This window comes from Calonectris borealis, chromosome 21, assembly GCF_964195595.1.
Source record: "Calonectris borealis chromosome 21, bCalBor7.hap1.2, whole genome shotgun sequence".
Lineage (NCBI taxonomy): Eukaryota > Metazoa > Chordata > Aves > Procellariiformes > Procellariidae > Calonectris > Calonectris borealis.
Genome location: NC_134332.1, coordinates 11925861 through 11951787, shown reverse-complemented (window position 1 = coordinate 11951787; position 25927 = coordinate 11925861). Strand labels below are relative to the sequence as shown.

Here is a 25927-nt window from a genome sequence, read left to right as displayed (position 1 = left end):
GTCCCCAAACCGCCTGTGTTGGCCCAGGCAGCGGCTGTTGGGCTCCGTAGGCATTTTCTGCCCTGTGCCACACGGCGTGGAAGCTTTGACCACCACCGCGTTTGGATGCCCGTGGGCGCACACGCCAGCCCAGCCAGGCTGGTGCCACGGCACAGGGCAGGCATGAACGCCACGGGAACAGACAAGAAGTATTTTAGAGCTAATTCTTTCTCAAATTATAAAATTTGTCTATATTATAAAAAATAAGCCCCTGAGTTCCTGAGAGCTAAACCGCGGTAATGCCGTGTTTCTGTGTGAATTTCAGTTGAGAATTTCACGTCCTTTTAACACGGTCGCATTTCAGCCTTCTCAAGTGCTTGGCTGTTTTAAGAGATTAGTCTGCACGTGTTGGGTAAAAAGGCCTCACTGGGGGAGCAGGAGGGGAGCTGTGTGGGGTGGCAGCCCGGGGCCAATAGCCCCCAGCAGCTGGGGGTCTCGGGACGAGGGGACCATGCCCGGCCCCGCCTGCGCAGCCAGCCGGGCGGGGGGGACCACAGGTGCCTGTCCTGCCTTCTCCCCTCGCCGTGCCCAGCCATCAGGGACCTGCACGCTCGTGGCATGACAGTTCCGAGCGGTTGGGGTTAATAATAATCCTTCCCCCTAGTACCAACTCCATGACTTCTGGTGAATTAGGTAAAAAAAGGCTCTGCAGGTCCCTTCGTAGATGACGCCCCTTCTCGAAGGCGTCTCTTCCCCAGCCCTGCACGCCTGCCGTGCCATTTGGAAAAAAAAAACATCTTCTCAGGGACCGGGGCTATTTGCATCCCAGTTTGGTGCCTCTCATTGCTTTGTTGCTGGGGGAGGATCAAACTCATCCCCGCACTAAACCCTGCAACGGAAAATAACAAGCAAAACGACGTGGCGGCGAGCCGGTGGCTTCCCGAGGCTGTGACACTTCCCCTTGGCGCAGGGCCCCCCGCTTCTTTCTTTGTAAAGCATCGTTATTAGTCAATAAAAGTTAAATCCCTACGATAAGACGGCACCCCCCATGGAGGAACAGACTGATCGACTGCAAACGAGAAGATCTGATAAAGCCCTAATCCAATTGCTTGCCAATGTTTGTTCTTTTTTAATGGGACTTTGTGGTTGTTTTTTTTTTATTCTCCTGAAGAATTTTCTGCCTTTCCTCTGCTCCAGGTGATAAAATGGTGCCAGCCACGGGAGGAGCAGGCATGGTGGCCAGGGCTGAGCAGAGGAACAGCCACTGCAGCCCTGCCCGCAGCCGCTGAGGTCTCAGCACCTCGGTGGCTGCGGGCAGGGCTGCCAGACAGGGGTCTTGCGACAGAGCATCATCCAGCCATGGGCCCTCCAAGCAGCTGGCATCGCCAACCAGGTCACCGTCTAGCCTGAGGGATCGACATCCCCGTGTCCAGAGCCGGGGCAAAGACATCTGTTCATTGCAGCTTCCCTACGGACAACAGGGTGCCCGAAGCACCCGGGGCGGGATGCAGCCAAAATAAGGGGAATGGGAGCCCCCAGGCTCTGGGGAGCAGGAGCAGCTGCCAGTGACACGATTATGGCATCGCCCGCCCGGCTGGGGCTCTGCACCAGCTCTCGCTATCAGGGCTTGGTGCTGGTTATTATTATTTTTATTTGCTCATGCTCTCCGAACACAAATTCCCACTCTGTACTAACTGCTGGTGTGATGGCGTGTGCCATCCCGCCCCGCTCCCCCAGCTTAACGGCTGCCCTCGCAGCGGCGATGGGAGGCAGGGCGAGCCATTTCTGGCAGCAGCACGTGGCGGGGGCAAGGTTTGAGAGGAGGAGCAGGCAGCATGCTCCCTGCCGCGGGGATGTGCTGGATCCCACCGCCCCGCTGGCGCCGGTGCCTCCGGCTGTGCCAGGAGATGCTCCCCCGTGCCTGTGCAATGGCCACAGCCGTGCCTCAAGAACTGCGGGTGGGCGCCTGGCTGACCCTCCCCGTGCCCGCGCAGGCACGCTGGGGACACGTGCGTGGAGCCAGTGGTGGTGACAGGTGCCACTGGTGCGCCGTGCCCCAGCCAGGACCCCTCTGCTGGCAGTGGTGCTCGGGCACGGGCAGTGCCAGACACACAAACTCCCCTTCCACGTTGCTCTTTGGCATTTTAGAGATAATAGATTGCTAATCAGCAGCCACCCCCTCCTTGGTGTCCTCTGCAGCAACGCTCCAATAATTAATTATAAACTACAATACTGATCAGCTTGCGTGTACTCCGTCTGCACTGACAATCATTAACCATAATATGAAATTTATAATGTTGAGACGTGGAACCTGGTGAGATGAACTGCTCTGCTTTTTAATCAGTTTTATGGGATGATATAATGCATTGATCGACAAAGACAAGATACAGCGCATGTTCCTGTGTCTATAGCCGTGCAACCTTATTAATTTAGATTTACAAAGAGTTGCTTGATCCGGAGGGGAGAGAGCGGCGAAGCCGCTTCGCGCAGGACGGACCCGTGCAGGACCCCACGAGGGCGGCAGCCGGAGGGGCTCCCTGGGCAGGGGCAGCTTGCCGGGGTCGCTGCAGCCATGGCAGGGCTCCTCAAAGCCGGGCTGCGGTGGCACAGGGCAGCCCCCGGCATCGGGCAGACTGCGCCCAAGCGCCCATCCAGGGCGACGCTGGCAGGACCCCGGGGCATTTGTCTCGGTCTGACGGGTGGCGGTGCCTGTCCCAGCGACACGGCGTTAGGCAGCGTGTGCCTGCCTGCACGTACGTGCCTGCGCCTGGCCCTGCCCGAGCCCTCCCTCCTCCCCCCAAAATGCATCTGTGACTGGGGCATCGCCTTCCCAACCAGTTCGGCCCAGTGGCGGCCGGACAGCTGGTAACCATATTGGTGTGTCTCGGGCTGTCATATCACATTTGCTCACCTGCTCTCGCTCTGCATCCGGGGAGGCTGGGGCGGTGGTTTTCAGGTCAGAGGCTGCATCCAGCACAGGAGGAAAATTCCCAATTCCCCACCAAGACTTTAACTGTGAAGTGGCCTGGACTCGGCTTCTCTGCCCCCAGCAGCAGCTCCGCACCCTGGCACCCAGCGTCCGTGAGCCAGCGTCCATCCCGAGGCAGCGGCGGAGGAGCTGAAACGGCTGCGGTCGATAGCGAGTGGGGCTGTAATTAGTGCCAGGCAGCACGGTTTTATGGAAAGTACGGCTTGTCAAAAGATTTGGTTTCATTCTTTTAATGTAAAAGTTTAACTAATAAAAGTATCTGAGAAGCTGTGGTATACTTAGGCTCCTGTTAGGCATTTGATTTAATAGTACATGACGTTTTGATTAAAAAATTAGCTCTATATAATATCAATAGAGCACACATTAAAAGGATTAAGAATTGGCTGACTGACAAGTCTCAAAAAGTGGTTGTCAATGGGGAATCATCATCGAAAAATGATGTTCAACATTTTCATCCACGATCTGGAAGTAAATATGAAATCAGTGCTGATAAGTTTTGGGATGACAAGGATTAGTGGGGAGGTGGGAACGCTGACAAGGGGGAGCTGCGGGGGCTACAGGGGGGCTGAGAAGGTGCCCGGCGGCATCCCGACCTTGCTGCCGCGGGGAGCCAAGAGCGGCCGAGCCCCGCAAGGGACAGGCGACCATGGGGCCCAGAGGGGGTCACCGCGGTCTTGGCCCCCCAAGCAGTGCACGAGTCCCACTCATGTGGCCGGAGCAGGCTGCAGAGCAGGTGCAGGAGGGAGCCGGAGGACCCCCCCAGGTCCCCTGCACAGGGAGGCTTTGCCAGGGTGCAGCCCAGCTGCAGGGCCGGCTGGTGCAGGAATTACTAACGTGGGGAGGGTGGACAGCGGGGTGGCCCGGGGAAGGACCAGTGAAGGTTTGGTACTGGGGACGTGATGAGAAATTGAAGGGCCGGAGCGTTTCTGGCTGAGCCCAGCCGGGAGCATCACTGTGCCCCCAGCGCCCAGGCGGGGGCAATGGGCACCCAAGCCACGGCTGCCCCGTGGGTCGGCCTCGGCTGAACCTCGGCTGCTCGTGCCACGGCGGGCAGTGGGTCCCTGTGGTCCTGTGGGGATGCAACGGCAGCAATGGGAGGTCGGGGTTCAGCCGCCCACCCTGCAGCCCCTGGCCCCCACTGACCCTCCACGAGACATCACCGGTGCCGCTGCAAAGGTTCATGCATGAGCTGTAAGCCCTTGCAAGGCACAACACATCGCACCTGACACCTCCTGAAACAGCCAAAGCCACCGCCAGCCCTCGGCAGCCCCAGCCGCCACCTCAGCAGCAGGGTCAGGCGTCGCATTTCTTAGGGTGATGTATGAGAAGGAAAACTGCAGCTAACCCGCAGCTCCACTTCGCATCAGCCCTGCGCTGGGAAGAGCAGCAGCCACCTCTGCTGGAGCTGCGGGCAGGAGGGCTTGCGGCACCCCGGCGTGCGGGCGGCCTGCGGGCGCCAGCAGCTGCACCGCCGGCAAGAGCGACTCTCGGCACCCACGGGCCAGGCATGGCACAGCCGGGTGTCACCCGGGGCCCCTCTCGCACACCATTTCTGCGCATCATCTGAGTCCTGAAAACAGGACACAGCTGAGCTGTCGGGGGGACGGAGGGGACAGCACGTGCCGGTGCAGTGCCTCATGGATGCGTGCCACACCGACATGGCCCCAGCTGTCTGGGCTGCCGCTGCGGGAGGAGCCGCGGGGACGCAGTCACCCTAAACTGCTCGGGATGCAGCTCTGGGGCTGGAGCAATGGCTGGGGAGCAGCGGTGCCACAGGGACCTGTGTGGTCCTGGTGCCACTGGCTGCTCCCCAGCGTGGGACAGGGCACTGCGGCTGTTCTTCCTCTGCCAGCTTTAGCAGATGTGGATTTTTGAAAGGCAAATCTTTATTAGTGCGGGGAGAGTGCCTAACCCACATTAATTCCCAATTGTGAATGCTTTCAATTAGCGACTGCAGGCACTCAGCCTGCTGGATGTGTTCATTAGTGACATGGCCTTGCCGCTCAGTGACAAGCCGGATGACAAACCTGTCTGAGGGATGCACGAGGTTTCGGCTGTGGCACAGCGCTTGCATTAGCACGGGAAAGGGGGGCGGGAAGGTGAGGTGCCCCCGGGTGCCTGCAGCGGAGCGGGGACATGCTCACACTGCTGGACCCGGGGGGACGGCAGAGCCCCAGCACCCACACCCCCAGCGAGGGCGATCGGGTGCCTGTGACGGCGCACGCTGGTGAAGGAGCCTCCCCTGTCCTGGGCTCAGCACATCCATCACCAGGAGAGGCATTTGCAGAGCCCCTGGGGCCACCGTGAGTGCTGAGTCCTCTAAATCCCACTGAGCAGATGGCCCTGAGCCACCTTCAGAGGCACCTGGCGAGCAGAAGGACACGTCCTGTCCTCAGCCGTGGGCACGGGGAGCAAAACCCTAATGCTCTGCAGGGCCACAGCTCAGGGGACCCACCTGCCCGGGGCACACGTCCTGGCACGGCCGTGGCGCTGCCTGAGCTCGGACCCCCACAGAGGATTTACCGCTGGGCATCACTGCCCTCCCGGCTGCCCGCGGGAGCTGGCGCGGCTCGGCGAGCTCCTGGCTCCGAGCGCCCGCGGCAGCCCGGTAAAGGCATTGCGCTTCCACAGGGCTCGACTGGCCCAATAAAAGATTATCAGCTAAATAAAACAAGAAGTGAGTGATGCCACTATGCCCTGCTGGATTGAAATTGTGTGAGCAAAGTGGTTTTCTTGGGGAGATTTATTTCCTGTGCCGGCTGCAGGCAGCCAGCCCGGCGGAGAGAATGAGCCTCTCACTCCGAGGCCACTGCTCCCTCCTGCAGTCAGCACTCGGCTTTTATTTCATTTTTTAGGGAACCAGAACAATAAAGGAAAGACAAGCAGATATTTGCCCATTGCAAGCCCAGGAGCACACACGCGTGTGCACACTCATGCTCACCAGTACACGAGCCACGTGCTCCAGCCCTGCTCCCCCGGGCCCTGCTCTCCAACCGCACCGGCAGGGCCCAGCCGATGCCTCAGCCCCAAAATCCCACCCATAACCCGTGGCCGGAGCCAGGAGGGTGATCCCATGCCAGCAGGGACGGTTCCTACCCTGGCCTGGACCCAGCACCAGCTGTGACAGCCGGGGCAGTGCTGGCGCCCGTCCCACCGCTTGCCAGCCGGAGCCAGTGCCGGTGCAGGCAGTGCCGCGGCAGGACGCCGGCTGGGGGCCCTCCGCCCCAAAACCCGGCCAGGGAGGGGGCAGGCAGCGGGTACAGAGGGCGGCAGAACCGACTGTGCTGGATGCACCCGCAGACAGCGCCGTCCGGGCTACAGCAGAAGCAGCTGTTGTCATATTTGCTGCCCCTGGGCAGGAAAGCCGAGCGGCAGCTCAACAAGCACTTTGCTTCGCTCTGGTCCGGCACTCACCGGCAGCCGCCGGGCAGAGGACAGCATGGCCAACGCTCCTTCACCCTGGCAAGCTCAGCATCCCGTGGCAGCTGCCATCACTCCCGCTGTCGGTGCCGAGCACGCGCAGAGGCTGCGCGCCGGACAAGGATGAGTCCCCAGAGCCTCAGGGAGGTCCTCAGACAAAGCTGTGGTCTCTGCCATGGGCGACTGCCAGCGGTGGGGGACAGATCCTGGGGGCTCTGCCCCGCCGCAGCCCGCAGGGAGCTGCCACAACACCAAACATGGCACCCGAGGTTATCAAATCTCCGCTGCCCAGAGCGATCCCCCTGCAGATGTCATGGCAGAAATGGCGTCTGAATGCACTCGCCATCGCCTCTCCCGCCACGAGCTTTGATTTCAGATACTGCCCCCCTATAACGACCGGGCACCGGTACCTGCTCCTGCCGAGCCCCGCTCGCTGGAAAGCATGCCATTAGATCCCCAGTAACTGTAAATATTGCAAAGTGCTCGAGTCAGCAGTCTTGCTGAATTTTGCTTTCAACATCTGCAGCCCAATAAATCTTTGTCTCCTTCAGGTGAACTGTGCTCTCCGCTCGGGCTCCAATTTACATCCCTCAGCACCATCACCGCAGCAGCGCTGGCCCCGGCGGGGTCCCGCCGCCAGCCCAGGCCGTTACCCGTGGGGCTGCGGCCGCAGGGAGAGCAAGGGACCTGCCGGCCTCCCGGGAGCCGCGGGCACCCCGGCCCTGCCAGCGCCGAGTGGCCGCGCAGCAACAGGCCTGGCGGACACCGGCACCGTTCACTTTGTGCCAAAACCCTTCTACTCACCAGACCTTCGCTGGGCTTTTTTTTTTTTTAATTGTTTTCAAAACAGATTTCATGTGGTCCCAAAATGAGACCATGATTGTAAATTAAAGTGTAATTAGCCTTTACGCTTTTATATTCATTAACTCTTCTCTGTTAATGATGCAGAGGCTGGAGCACAAACCCAGCATTATGAAACCACATCCAGGAAATAAAATAGTGATTTAGATAATGGCCAGAATGTATTGCTACTTACACATAATTAAACAAATGCTCAATTTACACTTGGAAACATGAATGAATGTTGATTAACCCCAGCCCAACGACTCTGCTGGCGATGTGGTTAAGTGGCTGTGCTGCCGGCAGGGCTGGCAGTGGTGGGCAGCGGCGGGCAGGGCAGGGCAGGGCAGGGCACCCGCTGCCTGCAATGCACCTGCCGGGCCCAGGTGCTGCAGCGCTGCCGAACCGCGCGGCCACCCTGGTCCGGACCCATGGCCATGGCCGCCTGGGCGGCTCCGGCTCTGCGGGCTGGTGCCAAAAGCCACCCCTCCCCGCAGCGGCGACGTCCCTGCTGCCGCATGGGCAGGGGTTGCTGCCATGAGCACTGAGTCACTGCCACGGAGGGGCTGTATCCGGCTCCTCGCGGAGCAGCAGAGACAGCGGGGCCGGAGCGGGTGCTGCACCGCGGCCGGCGGGGCTGAGGAGGCATCGCCTTCGCTCCGGCCGAGCAGCACCATGTGCCGGAGGGGTGCACCGTGGGCTGTGCGGTGCCGGTGGGCTGTGCCATGGGGTCTGCCCGCCGCTCCCGCACAGGCTTTGTCTCCCGTGCCCCTGTGCCTCCTGCCCTCCAAACGAAGTCCACTTGTGCAGGATAACGTTACTTTCTGCTGCAGATCCGGACGCGAGGAGCCCAGGCGGGGGGACAGGTGCCAGGCCCCCGGCTCTACCTCCCCTCAGGGCGCCCCGGCTCTGGGCTCTGCCAGGGGCTCCACGCTTGGCACCACTGCCGTGCCGAAAGCAGGGGCTCCCACCATCCCCGTCCTGGTGACCCCCGGCCCCGCAGGGTGAGAGGTGCCATCTACCATAGGCTCCACTACCCGGCCATAAGCTGAGCCCGAGGAACAGAGCTGCTCACAGAGAGGGCTCTGCCCCCCCCATAAGGAGCTGGCGGATCCGGAGCTGGATCCAGTACCAAGCAGGGCGTCCGCGGTGTTTCCCGGCGAGGTTGGCCATGGGCTCCCGGCCAGGACAAGGCAGTGTGTGACCGACGCGGCCCACAAAGGTGTCACCCCTCCCGGAGCCAGAGCCCAGGTCGTGCTGGTCACAGGGGACCCCCGCGCACACCCCGGGGGAGCAGGAGCCAGGGGTGCTGGTGCGGATGCAGAGCATCCCCTGGGGAACCTCGGGGCCCAGCAGGGCTGTTCTCCCACCCCAGCCTGGTTCCAGGCTGCCTGCAGCACCCCGCAAGGTGATGAGGGCAGGACCCAAATCCATCCCTGTCCCGGCACCCCATGCGTGCCTCAGCCCCTCAGTGAGGAAGAGGACGGACGGACGGATGGCGCTGGCACGGCCTGTCGAGACCTCTGCTCCCAGGGACTCCCCGTTCATGGATCGTTGACTCAACAGGCCATAATGGCTCCATCTATCGGGGTCAATACGGGTGCCTTTGACACATGATAGACAATAATTGCTCCTGCTTAGAGACTTTTTAGTTCATGGATCATTGACCTGATGGGCTGTAACAGCTCCGAAGGAGGCTGCACACCCCTGCGCTTAAACGCCCTCAGGAGCCAGCAGCTGTGTAAACCCACTGCAGGGGCATGGGGCTGCACGAAACATGCTCTCCCCAAAAACAGGCTCCCCAGCACAGGTTACCAAAGGCCCTGGGGCCCCTGGAAGCCCTCCTGATAGCATGGCCACCGAGGAGGGGCCATGGCAGGAGGCGCAGGAGCCCAGGAGGAAAGGCCAGCATGTCCCCGCGTCCCTCAAGCACCGGGGGATAGGACCAGGGGTCACGGGGACGGGTTCACCTCCCGCGGTCTGCAGGCTGGAGCTCTCCTCTCCGACAGCAACTTCCAGGTATATGATTTAATGAAAGGCACAATAAGAAGTGAAACAATTAGAATTTCTGCCTCATTATCATGGTAATCTTATCAGTCGGATAATGAGGTATTAATGGAGATTTAATGTGCCTCTCATAACAGAATCCCTTGGAGAAAACACATAAGGAAATTGCTGTAAATCCACTTAATGATGGAAAGGTCCCCAAACACCATATTCCAGAGGATGAAAAATGCTGGATGCAAATGAGAGAGAATCAAGGTCAATAACACTGCGGGGACCAAACTCACGGCAGCACCATACTGCTGCCGCGCATCCGACTCGGTCCCACCGTTCAGGGTGGGTGGGCAATACGGCGGGGCCGGGCGGGATGCACGGCAGCTGCCGAGATCCTACTGTCATGCAGCCGATATCAACACTTCTTAAGAAATAGTACATAGTACTTTTGGACTTGACCACTCCAATCAAGGCATCAAACAGCGGAAGACCAGACTCTGTCCTGGTGGCTGTACCCAGGTGAGCCACCTTAGCTATCTTCCCCCCTCAAGCTACTAGGACAGCCAAGCTGCACAATTAAAAAAAAAAACAAAACTGAAAAGCTCTGTGTTAAGCAGCCAACCCAGTGGTGCACCCTCTCCCATTAACTTGTTTCTTTTTTGCCACTGTCCGCTCGCCGCAAGTTGTCAGTACATGCGTGAAAGAAGATCCCGCAGATACAACACGCCAGCGATGCTAAACGGAAATCATGCAAAGTTAGTGGTAAGTTGTTCACACTTGCAATGTCATCTCCAGCACAACTGCTGATCGCACTAGAACACAGCAGAAACACGAAACCCAGGCGGTTAAACTGCTCTCCTTTTAATCAGTTTTTACAGAATAATACATTAATAATCACGTTAGAGACAAGATGGGTTTCCTGTATACAAGATTGTGCAAGCTCATTAATTTAGATTTATAAAGGCTTTACCAGTTTCAAAGAGGAGAGGCAGTACAAAGCTTTTAAATAGAGGTAAAGCACAATTAAAAGGTACAGAACACACACTACTAACTCAGCAGAGATTAATTCTCAAGTAGTACAGGCTCAACCAAGTCACCAGCTGTTACCCAAGTACGAGTATTCTTCTCCCTCCTTGTCCACTGCTTTCCTGCTGCGCCAGCTCTCCCGTCATGCTGCCAGCCGAAGGCTGCACAGTCTGTACCGCAGCACGGCCACACAAGTTACACTCGTGCCAAACACACGTTTCACTTGCCTGAAGCTTTGCTGCAGAACAGGTCTGCCTCCTCCTGCTGCTCCTGTCCTGGCCTAACTCCCCTTCCTCCACATACTACCCAGCATTAACATGGCAGTGAGTTCTCAAACTTCTGCGAGAATTCGGCTTAACAGAACATTATCGGTTTCAAGCGATACGAACCAACACTGTGCTCACCAGAAACTCACCTACAGGAAACAGGATCATGTTTGTGGCTTTTCTTCCTGAAATTTATGGCAGTTACATTCAGCATTTGGTAGTATAAGGTCTTCAAAACAAAAACTTTTAAACTCAAATACTTAATAGGCCATACACATTCCAATTCCCCTTGAAGAGGATTTAAAAAAAGCTTTAAAGAGAAATCTCATTTAGGGTTAGGAGCAAAAAGGAATTTCCCAGGGATGAAAAAACCAGCCCTTCCCTTTCACTCCTCTACCCACAAAAGGAAAATACCACCTCTGTAATACTAACAGGCATAGCCATGCCGTCGTTTAATTTGGCAGCTCCTCCAGACACACTAACCACCAGCGCTGAAGACAACGACCGAGCCTGACGTCCATGACTGCAATCTGCTACTAATGACCTCTCCCCCCTCCCCTTTCCCCAAAATGTTCCATTCATCCTTCAGTGGTTGAAGTAATTTAATTAACAGAAAGCACCAAGTTTACAGCAACAGGTACAGGGCTGGCTGGCACCTTTTGGCAACAGTTCTGCTACTTTTGGTCCTTTATGCACTGTCTTTTCACTTTTACTATTGCACACCAAAACCTAACAACATCACTTCCTATACATGTAATTTATCTTTTTAAAACAGAACGTTACGGGACACCAGGGGAAAATAGTACGAGGATATTACAGGAAGTTTTTTAATTCTTTGGAAAGCCTAATTCTCTAACCACACCTATCAAGACTATATAAAGGACTTTCAGAGTAGGTTGAGAAAAAGAAGCAAAGGACCATCTTGCTATGAAGACTCTCAGCTCATCTGGGGCTCATCGAAACACTTACTGGTTTTAAAATAACTAAATAATAAAAAAAAACCCTCCAGTTGTTTTAACTATTCTTCTATGCATAGAAACGAAGTGATAAAAATTGTGAAGGAAATGGTTCTTGCCCTTTCCGTAAAGGAGAGCAAATCTGAAAGACCTGATGGTGCTGATCAAATCCTGCTTGCCAAGTTTGCAAACAGAAGCAATGCACAGGGTAATCACCAACTTAAGTGTCTTTGTGCCTTCTTTAAGGATTGTACAAATAGTCTCCTCGACTAACACCCAAACTGCAGGACTAAAAGAACTTTCATACATCGATCTTAACACCTCAGATATTCAAGTAATAATTAAATATTACAGGACACTTCAATATAAATAAATTTATATTGCTTTTAGATATGATCTGGCCATATCTTCAAGGGCGTATTTGTGCTTCACTGCTGAGTGTTATTGGTCAGGGCTGTGCTTGCAATATTAAGTTACGTGTTCAGCACCAAAAACCCATCAAGGCTAAATAACTAGAATATTGCAATGCTACACAGACTGAGTTACCACAGTAAGGCAGATCAGAAGAATTTTGTTTCTACTGAGTATTGCTCCTCCACACAATCAAGTCTCTAATAGAGGAGAAAGACTATAAATAAAAGAAAAAAGTTACCATCCCACCCTCTCACCTGTGATTAGTTTGGCAAAAATGTTACACTGAATTACATATTAGAGTCCTAGAAAGTAAGTTTCTTTAATTATGCCTTGACAAGTACCACAGCCAAATCAAGCACTTGATACTTCACATAAATTGCTCTAATTTCAGTTAACCAAATGATTTTCCCGAGTACTAATTGCTTACAGGTTTTAATCATCAAAATGCACACACACACAAAAAAACCCCAATCATATTTTGAAAAGAATGCGAGAAAGATTTTGTTTTCTTTACCACTCACAGGCACCAAGTCTTAACACATCCCTCTGTCAGAAGTGCAATGAACACTCTGGGAAGAGCAAGAAATAATACTGACATGAAAAAGTTAAATGCTCGCTGTCCTTTTTCACTGTAATTCTAGCTAAAAAAAGAACAGCAAGTGCTTATATACAGATAACAACCACTGGCCATCACTCAGACCATTTCACTCATGAAAAATCCATGTGGTGGTGTGCATAAAAACTTCTTTCAGTTGATAATTGTCAGTTTAAGGGAAAGGTGGGGTGAGAAATCTATAAAACACCCTGAACTGATGTCATGATATGTTTCATAAAGAACAGTGTTATATTTTAAAATATTTTATATGAACAGTAAAACTTGCACTGCTGCATAGCAGACAATACTAAGAACATTTAGTAAAAACATTCACTGAAACCCCTGGCATATGTATTTAATGTCACTAATCAAAATATATATTACAGTCCAAGGTTCTGTTAAGGATCTCTGTTTGGGGTTTGTACAGTATACACAGTATTTCAGAAAAAATATTACAGTAAGGTACTTTATTTCTCCTTTTTTATATTAACTTATCTATTGTAACTTACAGTCCCTCTCCTCTATATATCCAAACCTTTATAACACCCTAATGCCCTAGCCAAAAAGTGTTTAGCTATCTAATAAGCCCTGTCTATTATAAATTCCAGTTTTAGAAATTTCAGTAATCTTAATTACATTTTAATAAATAGTTCAGTTTGCCCTTTTTTAATCTTAGCCTTTCGAGGAAATCCTTTCATTACCAAAACACAGTATGTCACAACCTGTTAGAGGTCAGAGAGGCTTTTGCTTGTTTATTCAAAGGATAATGAGTCCAAAGATAATTGCAATGCATTAAATATAGGTATATAATATTTACATGTCCTCTCAGATTTTAAATTTAGGTGAAATACAATTGATAACTAATGTCAGCTACTACAAACTTTCAGTGTGGCTGGTGTTTTATTAATAAAAGGTGTATTAAGCTAGAAAGTATACTAAGTGGTTGCCCTGATTCTTCTTGTTTCAGTTTTCTATTAGAAATTAAATGAAGTCAGTTATTCACGTGAGTAAGAATTCAGGAAGAGGAGTGGTGGAAAAAGCATGAAGAATTTTCTGCATGTTTTGAGATTTCAAAATACCTGAAAACTGTGGTCCCTTTTGCAGTGCCAGTATCTATAGGGGAGAAAAACGCAACCAAAAGAGAAGAGGAAAATCTGTTAAATTAATTTGATTAGTAAAGGTGTGTTTTAAAATGCCTCAATTCTGTACAGTATTATACAAGAAAAGTCTCTTCTTCAGCTTTTGCAGCTGTTGTACATTCTTATATAGTCGTCTTCTGCTAACAGTCTGCCCATACATGTGCCGTTTGAGTTACTTGCGATCATCAATAGTTTTAATGAATTCAACTGCTGCTGTGAACTGCATCCACCAGTATGACTCTTCTCCAGATAAACAGTTGGCATAGAAACTACTAATGTACTGAACAGTGGACAGCAAGCAAGGTGGATTTGCCTGAGGGTTAAAGAAGAAAGAGACACTCACAGCTTGTCTGCAAAGCTAAACATAAAGCATTACAAGATACAGAATAGAAATACAATTCTATTTGTACAGTGATCCTCACACATTCGTAATACACGATTATGTAATGTATCTGTAGCGTAGCGACTGTTTACCCTTTCACACACTCAGAATGCATCAGACTGGATGAAAGGAGCATTTTTCCAACAAGGGAAAACGAACGGCAGGCCAAGAAAAAGAAGCGTAACACTGGCAGAATCTATAAAAGTCATCACGGATTTCAACACATGGAAAAGCCTATTGTTTTAGCATCTTATATATGACAGACCATTCCCCAAACACTCGTATGTCAAAAAAGGTCACCAACACAATGCAAGTCAGTCCTAGTGTGGATCTTGGTCCTGAAAGAGGACAACATTAAGCATGCACAGATGACAGGTGCTGATGGACACACCTCAAAAAAACCCCACTCCACACACAACGCCTGCACCCCTATTTCCTTGGTTCCAAATGCAACGTTTGCTTGGATTCAAAAACTGTAACTGTGACCACATTTCTGATGTTTCTATTTAAACCTGCTGAATTCGATCTGGTTTTGAGTCTAGCTGACTCCCAGTTACCCAAATGCATTATTTTTCTTCCTAAAATTTGCTTGTTTATTAGAAGAATTAGCTGGGGTTTGTGATCTTTGCAAAATAACTCACCTTTATGAGGACAAAGACCAGAACAGGAACAAAATCATCTGCCCCAGGTACTGAATCTTCATTTGCCAGACTAAGCAGGTTCATGATGGTTGAACACATTCGCAGGATACACTGTACTTTGTCTCGGGGGGTTTTATAAGCGCTTATTGTGCGGATTTCAGACTGTGCAGATGGCCATGGTGCCTCCCGCAGATATACCTAGGAAAAAAAACCCAACATGCTGCCAGTTCTTGTTTGTCCAAGCACCACAGAGGATCTGAAGTACCAGAGACTTGCAGGCAGGAGCAAGGCTCCGGAGAAATAGGAAGCTTTGAGTTAAGGTGGTTACATTACACTCACAATGAAGGTGGCTTCCTGCTGTGTTATAGTAAAAAAAGTACAAGGTGCCAGCACTCTATATGCAACTAATATAATTAGCCTGTACTTCTCCCTGACTTCTCCAGTATACTGTTTCAAATGAAGGTAGAGCTGTATGTCTCAGTCTTCCATATCAGCAGCTTTATGAACACTCACTGTTTTGAGTCATACAGTTCAAGTGCTGAATTGAGAACTAGGAAAGCTGCAAACATCCAGCCTCTGACAGACTTCTTAAGCCTACCAACCTGCTTTTAGTTATCCTATTAGCCACGAGAAAAGTGAAAGCACTGGGCAAATTCACAGATCTGCAAGGTTCCATTAATTCTGGCCAGTTCAGAAAGTTAACTTGACGGCTTGACGGCTGTAAACCACAGCTATGGCATATGAATCACACTGGAAGCATAAAGGATTCCAATCTTGTCTTTTGAAGCAAATTATCAGAAAGTTACTGCATCTTAGTGCAGTGTAGTATTAGTTCTTAAATCTTACTATTAGGACAGAGGTGGCAAAATCAGAAAAGAAAGGAATTTGGTAGGATCAGTCAGTGGAAGATACTAAAGTACATTCTTCCTGCAGGATATTTCAGCTGTCACAGATAGAAAAGCAATGTTTCTAAGTGTAAAACAAAACAACCCTCTCCCCATCCCAAACACAATCAAAACCAAGGACTCTGACACACATATCAAAGTGAAGGAAAGGAGAAGTTGTTACCTCAGGTATCTGAAGTGCTCTGTGGTTTGCAGTCACTACTTTAGATAACCTCTGTATGTGCTCATGAAGGACCCTGAAAACAAACACAAAAAACAAGAGTGAAAAGTAAGAAGCAGCAGCCAGCCAGTAGGCCCCTGGGGTTTCCCACTGGTTTTAAGTTTGATACTACAAGAGAGATCTTCAGGAATGCACATAATTGTGATGGTTCTACAGCTAAAGGACACTAGGTCAATAAGAGATGCAGAGGATTTTGCCATACAATCAAGTACAACCACACGGCTAGTAGAGCATTCAAACAGCATGTGTTCTAAAACACGAAAACCAAAAACCCCAAATGCATGGAAAATACTGTATCAAAACAGAAAATGGAAGGAGTCCTGACACAGATTTTGATCATTCTCTCAGCATATACACTTGAAGATGTGAAAGTCTGTATCCTAAGTCATTACATTTACAATTTTATTCTGCTCTAGCAGTTTATTGCAAACACAAACTTTTGCACATGGTGCTAAAGCACTTCCTTGTTCTTTTACAAAACATTCTGAAAGAAAACATGAGTTTGTATGGCATGGCTGACTTAGTCAAGTCTGTCACATGAAGACTGCACAGGTTCCATCTGCACCAACTGCAAAAGAGAAACCAGGTACTTCAAATTACATTAACTTACTGGTCACGCAGAATATCTCCATCCTGATTAGGGTAGAACGCAAGTTTGAAAATACGATTCATCACACTGCGTTCTATAGCTAATTGTGCATCCTGAAGCTGTTCTTCACTGGCATTCTGCCATATGGCATCCTGAGCCATAGCCCCATATAAGAACTGAAGAAAATCCTCAACCTGGGCTGTTTTATCATCTGCTGCTGTGAGTTTCTGGAAATCTGATAAAAAGTAAAAAGAGCGAGAACATTGAGTTAAGTAAAAAAACATTATTTCTGATAGGTTCTTCTGGAAAGAAGAACCCAGAATCTACTTCAGACTTCTTGCCAGTCAGCATTGAGGCTCTGTTTTTCCCACACCCCAGTAAAGGAAATACAAGCAGGAACACTTGAAATAAATGGAGGAATTAAAGGAAAAGCATATAGAACACATTTAGCAAAGCATATGGTCAAAATACTCTACTTGATACCCTGTTAAACACTTCCTCTGCAGTACCAGTTCTTATGCCTTCTTTCCAGCCACCCACAGAGATAACACCCAGACAATCACTAGAACAGTCGCTGGTAGGAACCAGCGCACGCAAAGTTGTCAGATGCTGAAAGGGGGGGGCAGGGGAAAATATCAAGAAAACCCATGCGTACCATTTCCTACCCCTACCTTTATTAAGTATGCATAGTTCCAATATTCATATTTATCTACAAAATACAGAATGAGTGATGCAGCCAAGTTAATGCAGCATGACCAAATCACTGGCCATTCATCGGCTTCATATTTATAGCACTCTGCACCAGAAGACAACTGCCACTCACGTCTGCCAGCAGCCTAAATGCCACAGTTGCCAATTGCTCTTTTAGATCATCCAGAAATAGCTGTCTCCTTTCTGGCCAATGAAAGGGCTTTAACTCCTTCCTGGGTCACTGAATCTTATTACCAGAACTTTAAGTTCTCATATTAATTCCAGCCTATTCAGGCACATTTAATATGTAGTACTATATGCTTCAGGAGCAAGAACTGACTCCAAATTTCTTATGTACTTTATTAAGTCAGGTATGTGCATAGAGAACATAGAAATAGTTTGTTTTAAGTGACTCTGTTTTGAGAGAGTTGTCTTCCTGGTGCTGATATCCCTTATGCTATGATATTTTTTAATCTTTGATTCATTTGATTCATACTACTACTATTCCCCATATCTTCCAAGGTACAACCACAGGTTCTGTAGTGAGGACTGAATGCTGCAACTTAATTTATCATTTACCAGTAGATCTAAAATAATTAATAGTATTCATGCTTCTTCCATGGGGCAGATGCTAGATAATATGATTTAGCATAACTTTTTAGGCCAAGTCAAATTACCTTCATTCTCTTAGCCCATGAAAAATGCAGACAGTTACCATGGCTTAGCTGCCACAACATACTGTTAAGTCACAGTAATCTGTCTATTTGAGCCATTAATTTACCAGCTGAAATGAAAACCGTTTTAGGAATCTGCTCCTCAGATCAGAACTTGTATTTTAAAAAATTAACCCGAGTCAGCATCTAAATATGGAGTAAAGGAATATAAACATTCCACAGTCTGCATTAATCTTACCTTGAATAAACTCCCTTATTTTCTTTTCTTTGCTCTCTAGCAGCAACCTCACACATACTGTAGTGAAGTATCTGTTGGCCACTTCTTTATCTCGCAGAACTCTTTGTAACAGCCTTTCCAAGTGCGCTTGTGTCGTTTGCAGGCCTTGGCGACATCGAGTTAAATAAGCGATATATGGAGCTCTTTTCCTAAAATAAAGAGTGCTCTACATTAGATTCATAATAAAGACAGAGGCTAACAGCTTTACAAACTGTTAAGTTGTAGTGCAAGAGGAATCTTCAACCTGTTGTTTTTAAAACAAAGATAACACCTGATTTAGGAAGTTCCATCTTACACAGATTTCTCTGACTGAATTCACTGCCCTTATGGCCCTCCAGAATGCTAGACTAAAGCAAATTCCAAACAGCATCTCTTGTGCGTTAGAGCTGAACATTAGCCACAAAATGATTTAACCTGAGTTTATTACTATCTGAACTGACTTAAGGTCCAAGCTTTTTTAAGCCATTTGCAGATAGATGAAACAATTCCATCATTTTGTGGCTAAGCAGAGATATAACAACTGGATTTGGTAAAGTACAGTTTAAACCAAAAGGGATCTTCCCAATCTAGTAGTGAATAAATGTATGCATTTAGAAACCCATCAATAATAAGATACTGAACAAACTACCTGTAGTCCTCTGCAATAGATGCCAGCAGCTTTCGACAGGTCCTGTTATCAAAGCGGCTTACACATCGCATTGTCTCTTGCAGCTGGGCCATCAAGTTTTTGTCTTGGAGGTTAATAGCTTCAGCTAGCTGAACTTTCAAGAAGCACACAATTTCATTATCTAATAAAGAACAGAAGAAAATTATTAACGAAAAGAAATGTAGGCATGATGAAAATAAAACTGTTTTTGAATATGGAAAACACGTAACAGTTCAAAGTAAAACTTCTGAACATTAGGCAATAAAGGTTACTTTAAGAACAATTTGTCTTTTTGAATTTTTCCAGATATCGAGGGATAAGCTTTCCTATCACCATCTTATTTAGTATTTAGAACCATTCTGAAATGTGAAGATGACCAGATAAGGTGACAAATTCACCTGTCTGCAAATAAACCTCGAATGAATGGAGGGATGCAAACACAAGACACAGATACTAAGTCAACACAGACTCAGTAAATCATTCAAGTTACTCTGTTAGTACTGTAGCACAATTCCCAACAGTACATGTATTTTGGGAGTCTATTCTACAGCTTCAGGCTCTGCCTGCACTATATCTTAGATACTTCATTACAAAAAAATTAAACTAGATTTAGTTGTAAGGTTTGTTTGTGGACTAAGAAAGAAAACATTTTGGGGGGCAAAAGGCGGCCTATGCCTTCTATATCTATGCCAAACAGAAGTTACCATAAATGGTGCAGTACAAGCGCGATTAGACAGGCGAAAAGAAGAGGCACATACAGTACAAAATATCTGTATGCATAAAGAACATTTACCTTCAGGGTCTGTGTGATCTGGTAGACCGTTCCTTGTTGAATGTGTCAACATTGGGAAGGCAACAGAATCTGCTGAACAAAGAGCCAATCTCAACTTCTTCTTTGCATCCCTTAAAGAGTAAAAATATTTTCTTAACAAAGTTGCTGCAAGGTCTGCTTCTTCAATAAGCAGTCTTTACTTTTGGGGTTTTTTGTTTGTTTGTTTGTTTTAATACTGCCTAAGAGTTATTTAACGTAATTGTAATGCACCAATGTTGTCAAGACTTTAGAATATCAGTTCTTTTGATATAGCACCTAGACCAGTTTCAAAGGAATTTTCCTAACACTGAACTGCTCTGTCCTTTCAGATTACAACATCCCCCCTTCATCAGTAGAAATACGACAGTTTGATTTAAGATTTTTGTGGGAACCAATCACATGGCTTCAGTTCTACCTTATGGGTAAGATTAAACCTGCAAATGTATTTACCTATAGGAGAAAGCAGAACTTTGTGGCTGTGCTACTTGACTTGCAGAGTCTGGGAGATCATCTGCAGACATGTTTTGCAAAGCCTCATCACGTGGAGAGTCATGCATACTCTCACCATCCCCAATAGTCTCTATGGAAATGAAAAAGTCAACATTACACTTGAAGAGAGGAGTCAGAAGAAGAAACTAGACTAATATTCTCTATTTTCTTCTTGTTATTCTACGATCGGGGGGAATGGAGACAGCAAATAAAACAACTTGTTCTGAGTAAGTGAAAAAAGTATATTAAAAATATACAATCTACAAGTCACTAAGAAGAAATCGCATCAATTCTGGAAGGCAATATACTTCTTCAGTATCCATTAAAAAAAAAAACAAAACAAAAAACAGCACAAAAACCACAAACCCAAAACAAAAAACTGGTAAGAGATGTGCTATTAACGACCAACCACCTCAATGGCAACATGAAAGAGCTGTCCTTGGGAATACTGATTTAATTCCCAGTCTCCGAGGGATTGTCCCACCGATTATTTGACAAATGTTCCTGGTTTAGAGCTCGCATTGTTCAGTTGTTAGTACTAACATTTGTCTAGAATACTGAAGTGTTTTTATCTTTAAGGAGAAGAAACTATGTTGGTGATGATTATAAAAGCCAGGTTCTTACCCGCACCGTCATAGTTTACTATGGCTCCTTCACTAGGACTGGTTCGCTTAATTGCATTCCTGTATTTGTCCAGAATGTCCTCCGCAGCTTGCGCCTGCGCACTGAGTCTTGGGCTGGGATCATCTGAAAAGACCATTAAAAACAACAGGAGTTAACCTTGTATCATGCCAACTGAAAGCAAATGCAAAAATTTAGACCTAGACATTTGGACTCCGTTTTCAGCCACATCAAACAAATAGCTGCTTGTGTTCCATGTAGCCACAATTCAAATATATTTATAAAGCCTGAAGCAAAAGCAGCAGCAAAAAAAAAAGTACCATGAAAGTGAACAAATAAAACCAGATCCTTAGCATATTTATACTGTATACACAAATGGTTCTTGTATATTTGAAGACTTCTAGAAATGATTAGGCAAACAGAAAACTAAACACCCAGGTTCAAATCATGTTTAATTTAGCACTTAAGTAATTATTACAGGAATGTGTCTGCAGCTATCCTTACAGCTCAGCTATGATAAGGACATAAGCTTTATAATGAGAAGGAAAAAAAAAAAAGCAAAGTGAAGACTTGAGTTGAGAATCCAATACTACACACATTGACAGAAGTATGACAATTTAAAAACAGTCTTCTAGGCAAGAAGTCTTTATCCACTTTCTTATTCAGAAAGCCAGTTTTGAACACCAACTACAATAGCATATGCCTTTCTGTAAAAAGATAGCTGGTGGGCACTCCGGAACCCTAGAGGGCATGTTATGAGAGAAAATTACTATGATGACATTATTCACATACCTTGAAGTGTTGAGTATCTGTCAGGCACCATGTCATCTTTGTCTTTTTCTTGTTTTTCTTTCTTTCTAAATGGAATAGGAGCTGAAAATGCAAGGTACCGTATCAAAGACTATTCTGAGAAAATGGCCAGATTGAAGAAACTTTAAGGAAATGGCTAATGCAGAAGTTTGTCATCAAATAAACTTCAATAAAAGCATAAGCCTATCTATGAGGTGGAGCAGAACTGTACGGTCATCATATGTAGTAAGCTCCACCTTTAACAGACATGCTACCATGAGTGAGGCAGAACAGTTTTGCCTTCCAGGTACAGTACGCTCTAGGCAATTACTACGAAAGGGAGTCAGCTTCCCATTTTTATTTACATATTTGCATACACTTTAATTTAGCCAATAGTCCTAACTCAAATATTGGTCATAATGACATGAATCTTTTCTGGCAACTCCTTCCCACTAGTAAGTTCAGGGAGAAGATGCAAAGACAGCACATCGTGAAATGGAAAAACAAACAAAGTGGTATTAAAATACTGTATCGTTATTTGAAGTCACACAGAGACTGCAAGCATTACATTGGTTCTTTTCTAACTGAAAGTCTGTTTTAAAAAAAGGCGAGAATATCTAATATTGCACACATTGTTCCATCCCAGTTGTCATTATTCACAACATGAAAGCCAAATATTATCTTGAACAAGCTTTACTTTGTAAATAGCCAAAGTCTAATTTCCACTCATGTCGTGTTACAAGAGATATCCTAAGTTATCAATATTCTTCAACTAGCACGCTACCATCCGTAGAGAATTAAGACTAGTTCTCAGTGAAGCTGCAATGAAGTTAATACCATACAGCTATGAAATTACTGGCCTCACATAAGGATTCCAAGGTTACCGAATGATTAAGATAACACAATGTCTAACCAAATTCGTTTCAGCTTACACACCTCTTCACAGGTACTGCATACTTTGTATTTCAATAATTCTCTCTTTACTGCCACACTTGCAATTCTGTAAATAAGAATCCTTTATTTCTCAAAATTAAACACGACAGCTTTTACTCTGTAACAAATCTACATCAGTCTGGTCAGCTTTTCAAAGTAGAACTGTAAAAGCTTTCCGTAAAAGTGACTAAAGATAGAATAAAGGCAGTGTGCACTCTTACTGAAGTGCCAAAACCAGACAGACATGATCCTACCTTTGGGCATGGCAGACGCAAAACGTTTCCTCCACCAGGGCTTGTTTCTGTCAGACTTCTCATCATCACTGTCTTTTCGATCTTCAATCTGTAGAAGGGCAGAGTCTACATTTGAGCATCTACCATATCAAGTGTAAAGACAAAATTTCTCCTCGACATCAGGTTATGCTACATCAACTGTAAAAACAGAACTACAGCAGAGCACAGAAAGTCATAGCAGATTAAGTTAGAAATATCCCTCCTAAAGAGGGCAGCCTACAAATGCAAAACCAAAGACATGAAGAAACTTAGATTTCACTTATTTCTTTTCTAAAGAAAATTACTTTTCAGGATGCAGCATTTTAAATTTAAACACTACCACAAAGCTATTTCTGAAGTCCCACCAAATCAACTAAAGCTCATCCAGTAAATTTAAGAGAAGCCAGATTCATTTAAGCCACTCTGAACATCTGTAGCTTTAGCTTGTAAAACATTATTGGCCAATGTGTAAAAGCTAACAAAAATGCATTGTAATTCCTTGGCTAAACACATTTAGTACCAGCTTTCTAGCACTTGATGCGTAATTAAAGTGGGCATGCTAAAAAAAAACCAAAAATGATAAATAGAAGCCTTACCTCTCCCCTAGAGGAGTCTTTACTGGGAGATGAAGATGATGACTGAGATGCAGCCACCAGAACAGCTGCTCCAGTGTTGGTGGTTGGCATAGGAAGCTCCCTCTCCTCATTACCAGGACGTCTGTTCCACCCAGGATCACTCATGGGTCTCCGAACTGATGATACTATATCTGAACTCCTACTGCGGACTAGCCTCTCTGGATAAGAATGCCTCTGCTTAAATGCTTCTAAATCAGTTGGAATTAAAGTGTGAGACCCAAAGTTTGGTAATCGGGCCTCATTACCTCCCATAGCTCCTTCCAAGATTGGTGGATCCGGTGGTGGATGAGAGGGTCTTGCATAGTGTACTTTAGGCCTTACTACAGCTGATACACCTGAGGTCATAAGCATAAAAGAAGCCACACAAATTTCTTTTAAAATTCTTCCAAATTAGCTGATACTGACACAGAAGCATTGAAAATACCTATTTTTTTTTTAAAAGCTTATTCTTTACAACTCACCCTCATTTGACGACAGAGGGTCAAACAGTGCAAGCAAAGAATCTGTCTGAGAAGGAGGAGATGTCAACTGACTGGCTCCTGAAATACAGAAAAAAAAAGTTCGCACTGTAACAAGAACTACCTATAACATAAGGGACATTGGAAAAACAGCCCTCAGCAACAAAAGTTTACAAACTTTTTTTTGCAAAATATTTTTAAAGATATTCTTATATGGAAAGATCTCTGGAGTATGCTGAAATGATCAAAGAATTACATCACAAAAAGTGGGGGAAATCTTGAGGAGCGGACCAATTCCAATGTGTGAGAGGACAGTTAATTTAATCAAACCGAATTAAGAAAAAGTGATCTTAGATCTAGTACTCAAGCTCTAGTACTATGAAATACTGGAGTCTCTTTGTCAAACAAATACAGTGCTAGCAAATAAGGAAAATGTTAAGCTTAGCCACCAGAACTTTGAAATTGGGAGAAATTGTAAAATGTAAGGATTCTACAAATGTCATTTTAAGCAATGTTCTGAGACCTCAGTTATCAGAGATTCTGATTCTCATTTACAGGTAAGTAACTTACTTACCGTGGGCCGTTTCATCCATGTCAGGACTTGTCACGGAATCTTTTCCCCCAAAGTCGGAGCTACATTCGGACCTGAGATCCTCAATCTTATTAGGAATATCTTCAGATGTTGCACTAATACCTTACACATAACAAAAGAAGAATCTGTAATAGTCTTTCAGGGAAAAAGGAAGCAAAATCCTGTTAAAATGTTTGGTGAACACTGCAATAATCAAGTCCTAACTCACAGTAGCACCTAGAGACATTTCATTCTGAATTTCTATACTCCTAAAATAACATTTTATTTCTGCTCTACATCTTCAACTGTTTTAACATAACCATAAATACACTTTGATAATGGGCATTAGAAAGATGCTTCACTCTACTAATTCACTCTGCTAAGTATTTTGCAGAAAACTAAGAACTGAAGTAGGTATACACTGATTTACTTAAATAAAAAAAGTTCTGATAATAAACTAAATGCAAGAAAGTTAGGAGTTTCTTCCAAATCAACATTGCTATTGTGGCACAGAGTATTCAATGCTCTGCTGCCTTTTTTATTTCTTCTGTAAGATGAAGGAAGAATTACTGCTTTGAAAATTCCAGAATGAGTGCAAAAAGTTATTTTGTGAGTGAAATTACGTATAACTAAAGAAAGCGCAGCAAAGCAGATGCTGATCATGTTCTAATACAGCAGCGTGTTTTCAGAGGCAATTAAACACACCTGATACAACGCTGAGGCCTGGTGTACTGGGTCGAGAACTGACCTCCCTTACATCTGTATCATCAGACGTGCTACCCAGCCCAGAACAGCTTTCCAGTTCTTGTAGTCTTTCCTCCTGTTTTAAGTCTGGGGCCTCTACAAAAGGGAGACAATGGAGAGTAGAGAGAAAAAGTATCATTACTCAATGCCATGCTCCCTTAATATTCACATACAGAGGGAAGGGGGGTATGTGCTGTTTTACTATATTAAGTTCTAAGCTAACTCAACCACTTCAGCAAGAGTTTTCTCCCTATGCAGAAGGCAGAACTCTGCACGGATAGCAATGCTCTATCTGCACGGGCATTCTAAGAAGTTTTTACTGTTTTAAAGTATTGTATTTCTCAGAGACAACAGTATACAGTCAAATCTTCCTTTTCTCACTCTTACCCTTCCGATTCTCTCCCCGTCCCACTGGGCGGGGAGGGGGGGGGGCACAGGAGTGAGCAAGCGGCTGCGTGGTGTTTGGCTGCCTGCCGGGTTAAACCACAACAAACCAAAGTAAACTGTGATTTCTTAAGTAACAGTAATTCTCTCACAGTGCTTTCCATCTTCTCTCTGCCTAGGAACAGTTTGTCCTTTTAATACTGGAAGTATTCACAAACACTAACTTAACCCTCGGACGATGATTTCTCGACGAAAGAGAAAGAGGTTGTTGCTTTGTATTATATGCCTCTAGAAGAGTCTTGATTCACGCTAAAGAAATAAGCAAAAACTGCACGATTCTGACCTGAATCACTTGGTAATACTTCCACGCTCCAGGCCTCACTTGTGGTTTCTGATATGGTTGAACCTGTGCAGGGATCAAGCAAGACGGATCCTGAACCTGGTAAACACAGCAAGCTGCCTAGCATGTTCTCTGCAGCTGCACCTGCAAAAGTAAAGCCGAAGCATATGGCTAGATATAGGCTTCCTGAAGACAGCTCTAATAAGAGAGAAAAATAAGAACACATTTTAAGTG

The 25927-nt window shown here is 46.7% G+C and overlaps 1 protein-coding gene across 9 annotated transcripts in view; it reads right to left on the bottom strand.

Annotated features, from left to right (window-relative positions):
• GAPVD1 (GTPase activating protein and VPS9 domains 1) overlaps positions 1-25927 on the bottom strand; it is a 47491-nt gene that overhangs the window by 5963 nt on the left and 15601 nt on the right. For 4 of the 9 annotated variants that reach the window (XM_075170895.1, XM_075170896.1, XM_075170889.1 and 1 more), the window contains 16 exons: positions 25697-25837; positions 24931-25065; positions 24229-24348; positions 23658-23735; positions 23158-23531; positions 22544-22631; positions 21360-21440; positions 20571-20693; positions 19908-20037; positions 19440-19549; positions 18629-18788; positions 17962-18149; positions 16381-16594; positions 15714-15786; positions 14646-14843; positions 2891-3106 (listed from right to left, as the gene is read on the bottom strand). In XM_075170895.1, the coding sequence (XP_075026996.1) occupies positions 2891-3106; positions 14646-14843; positions 15714-15786; positions 16381-16594; positions 17962-18149; positions 18629-18788; positions 19440-19549; positions 19908-20037; positions 20571-20693; positions 21360-21440; positions 22544-22631; positions 23158-23531; positions 23658-23735; positions 24229-24348; positions 24931-25065; positions 25697-25837 (2429 nt within the window). Of the gene's footprint in view, positions 1-397; positions 3129-12304; positions 13936-14645; positions 14844-15713; positions 15787-16380; positions 16595-17961; positions 18150-18628; positions 18789-19439; positions 19550-19907; positions 20038-20570; positions 20694-21359; positions 21441-22543; positions 22632-23157; positions 23532-23657; positions 23736-24228; positions 24349-24930; positions 25066-25696; positions 25838-25927 lie in introns of those variants that run through there. The other 5 variants (XM_075170892.1, XM_075170894.1, XM_075170891.1 and 2 more) reach the window with 4 other exon arrangements.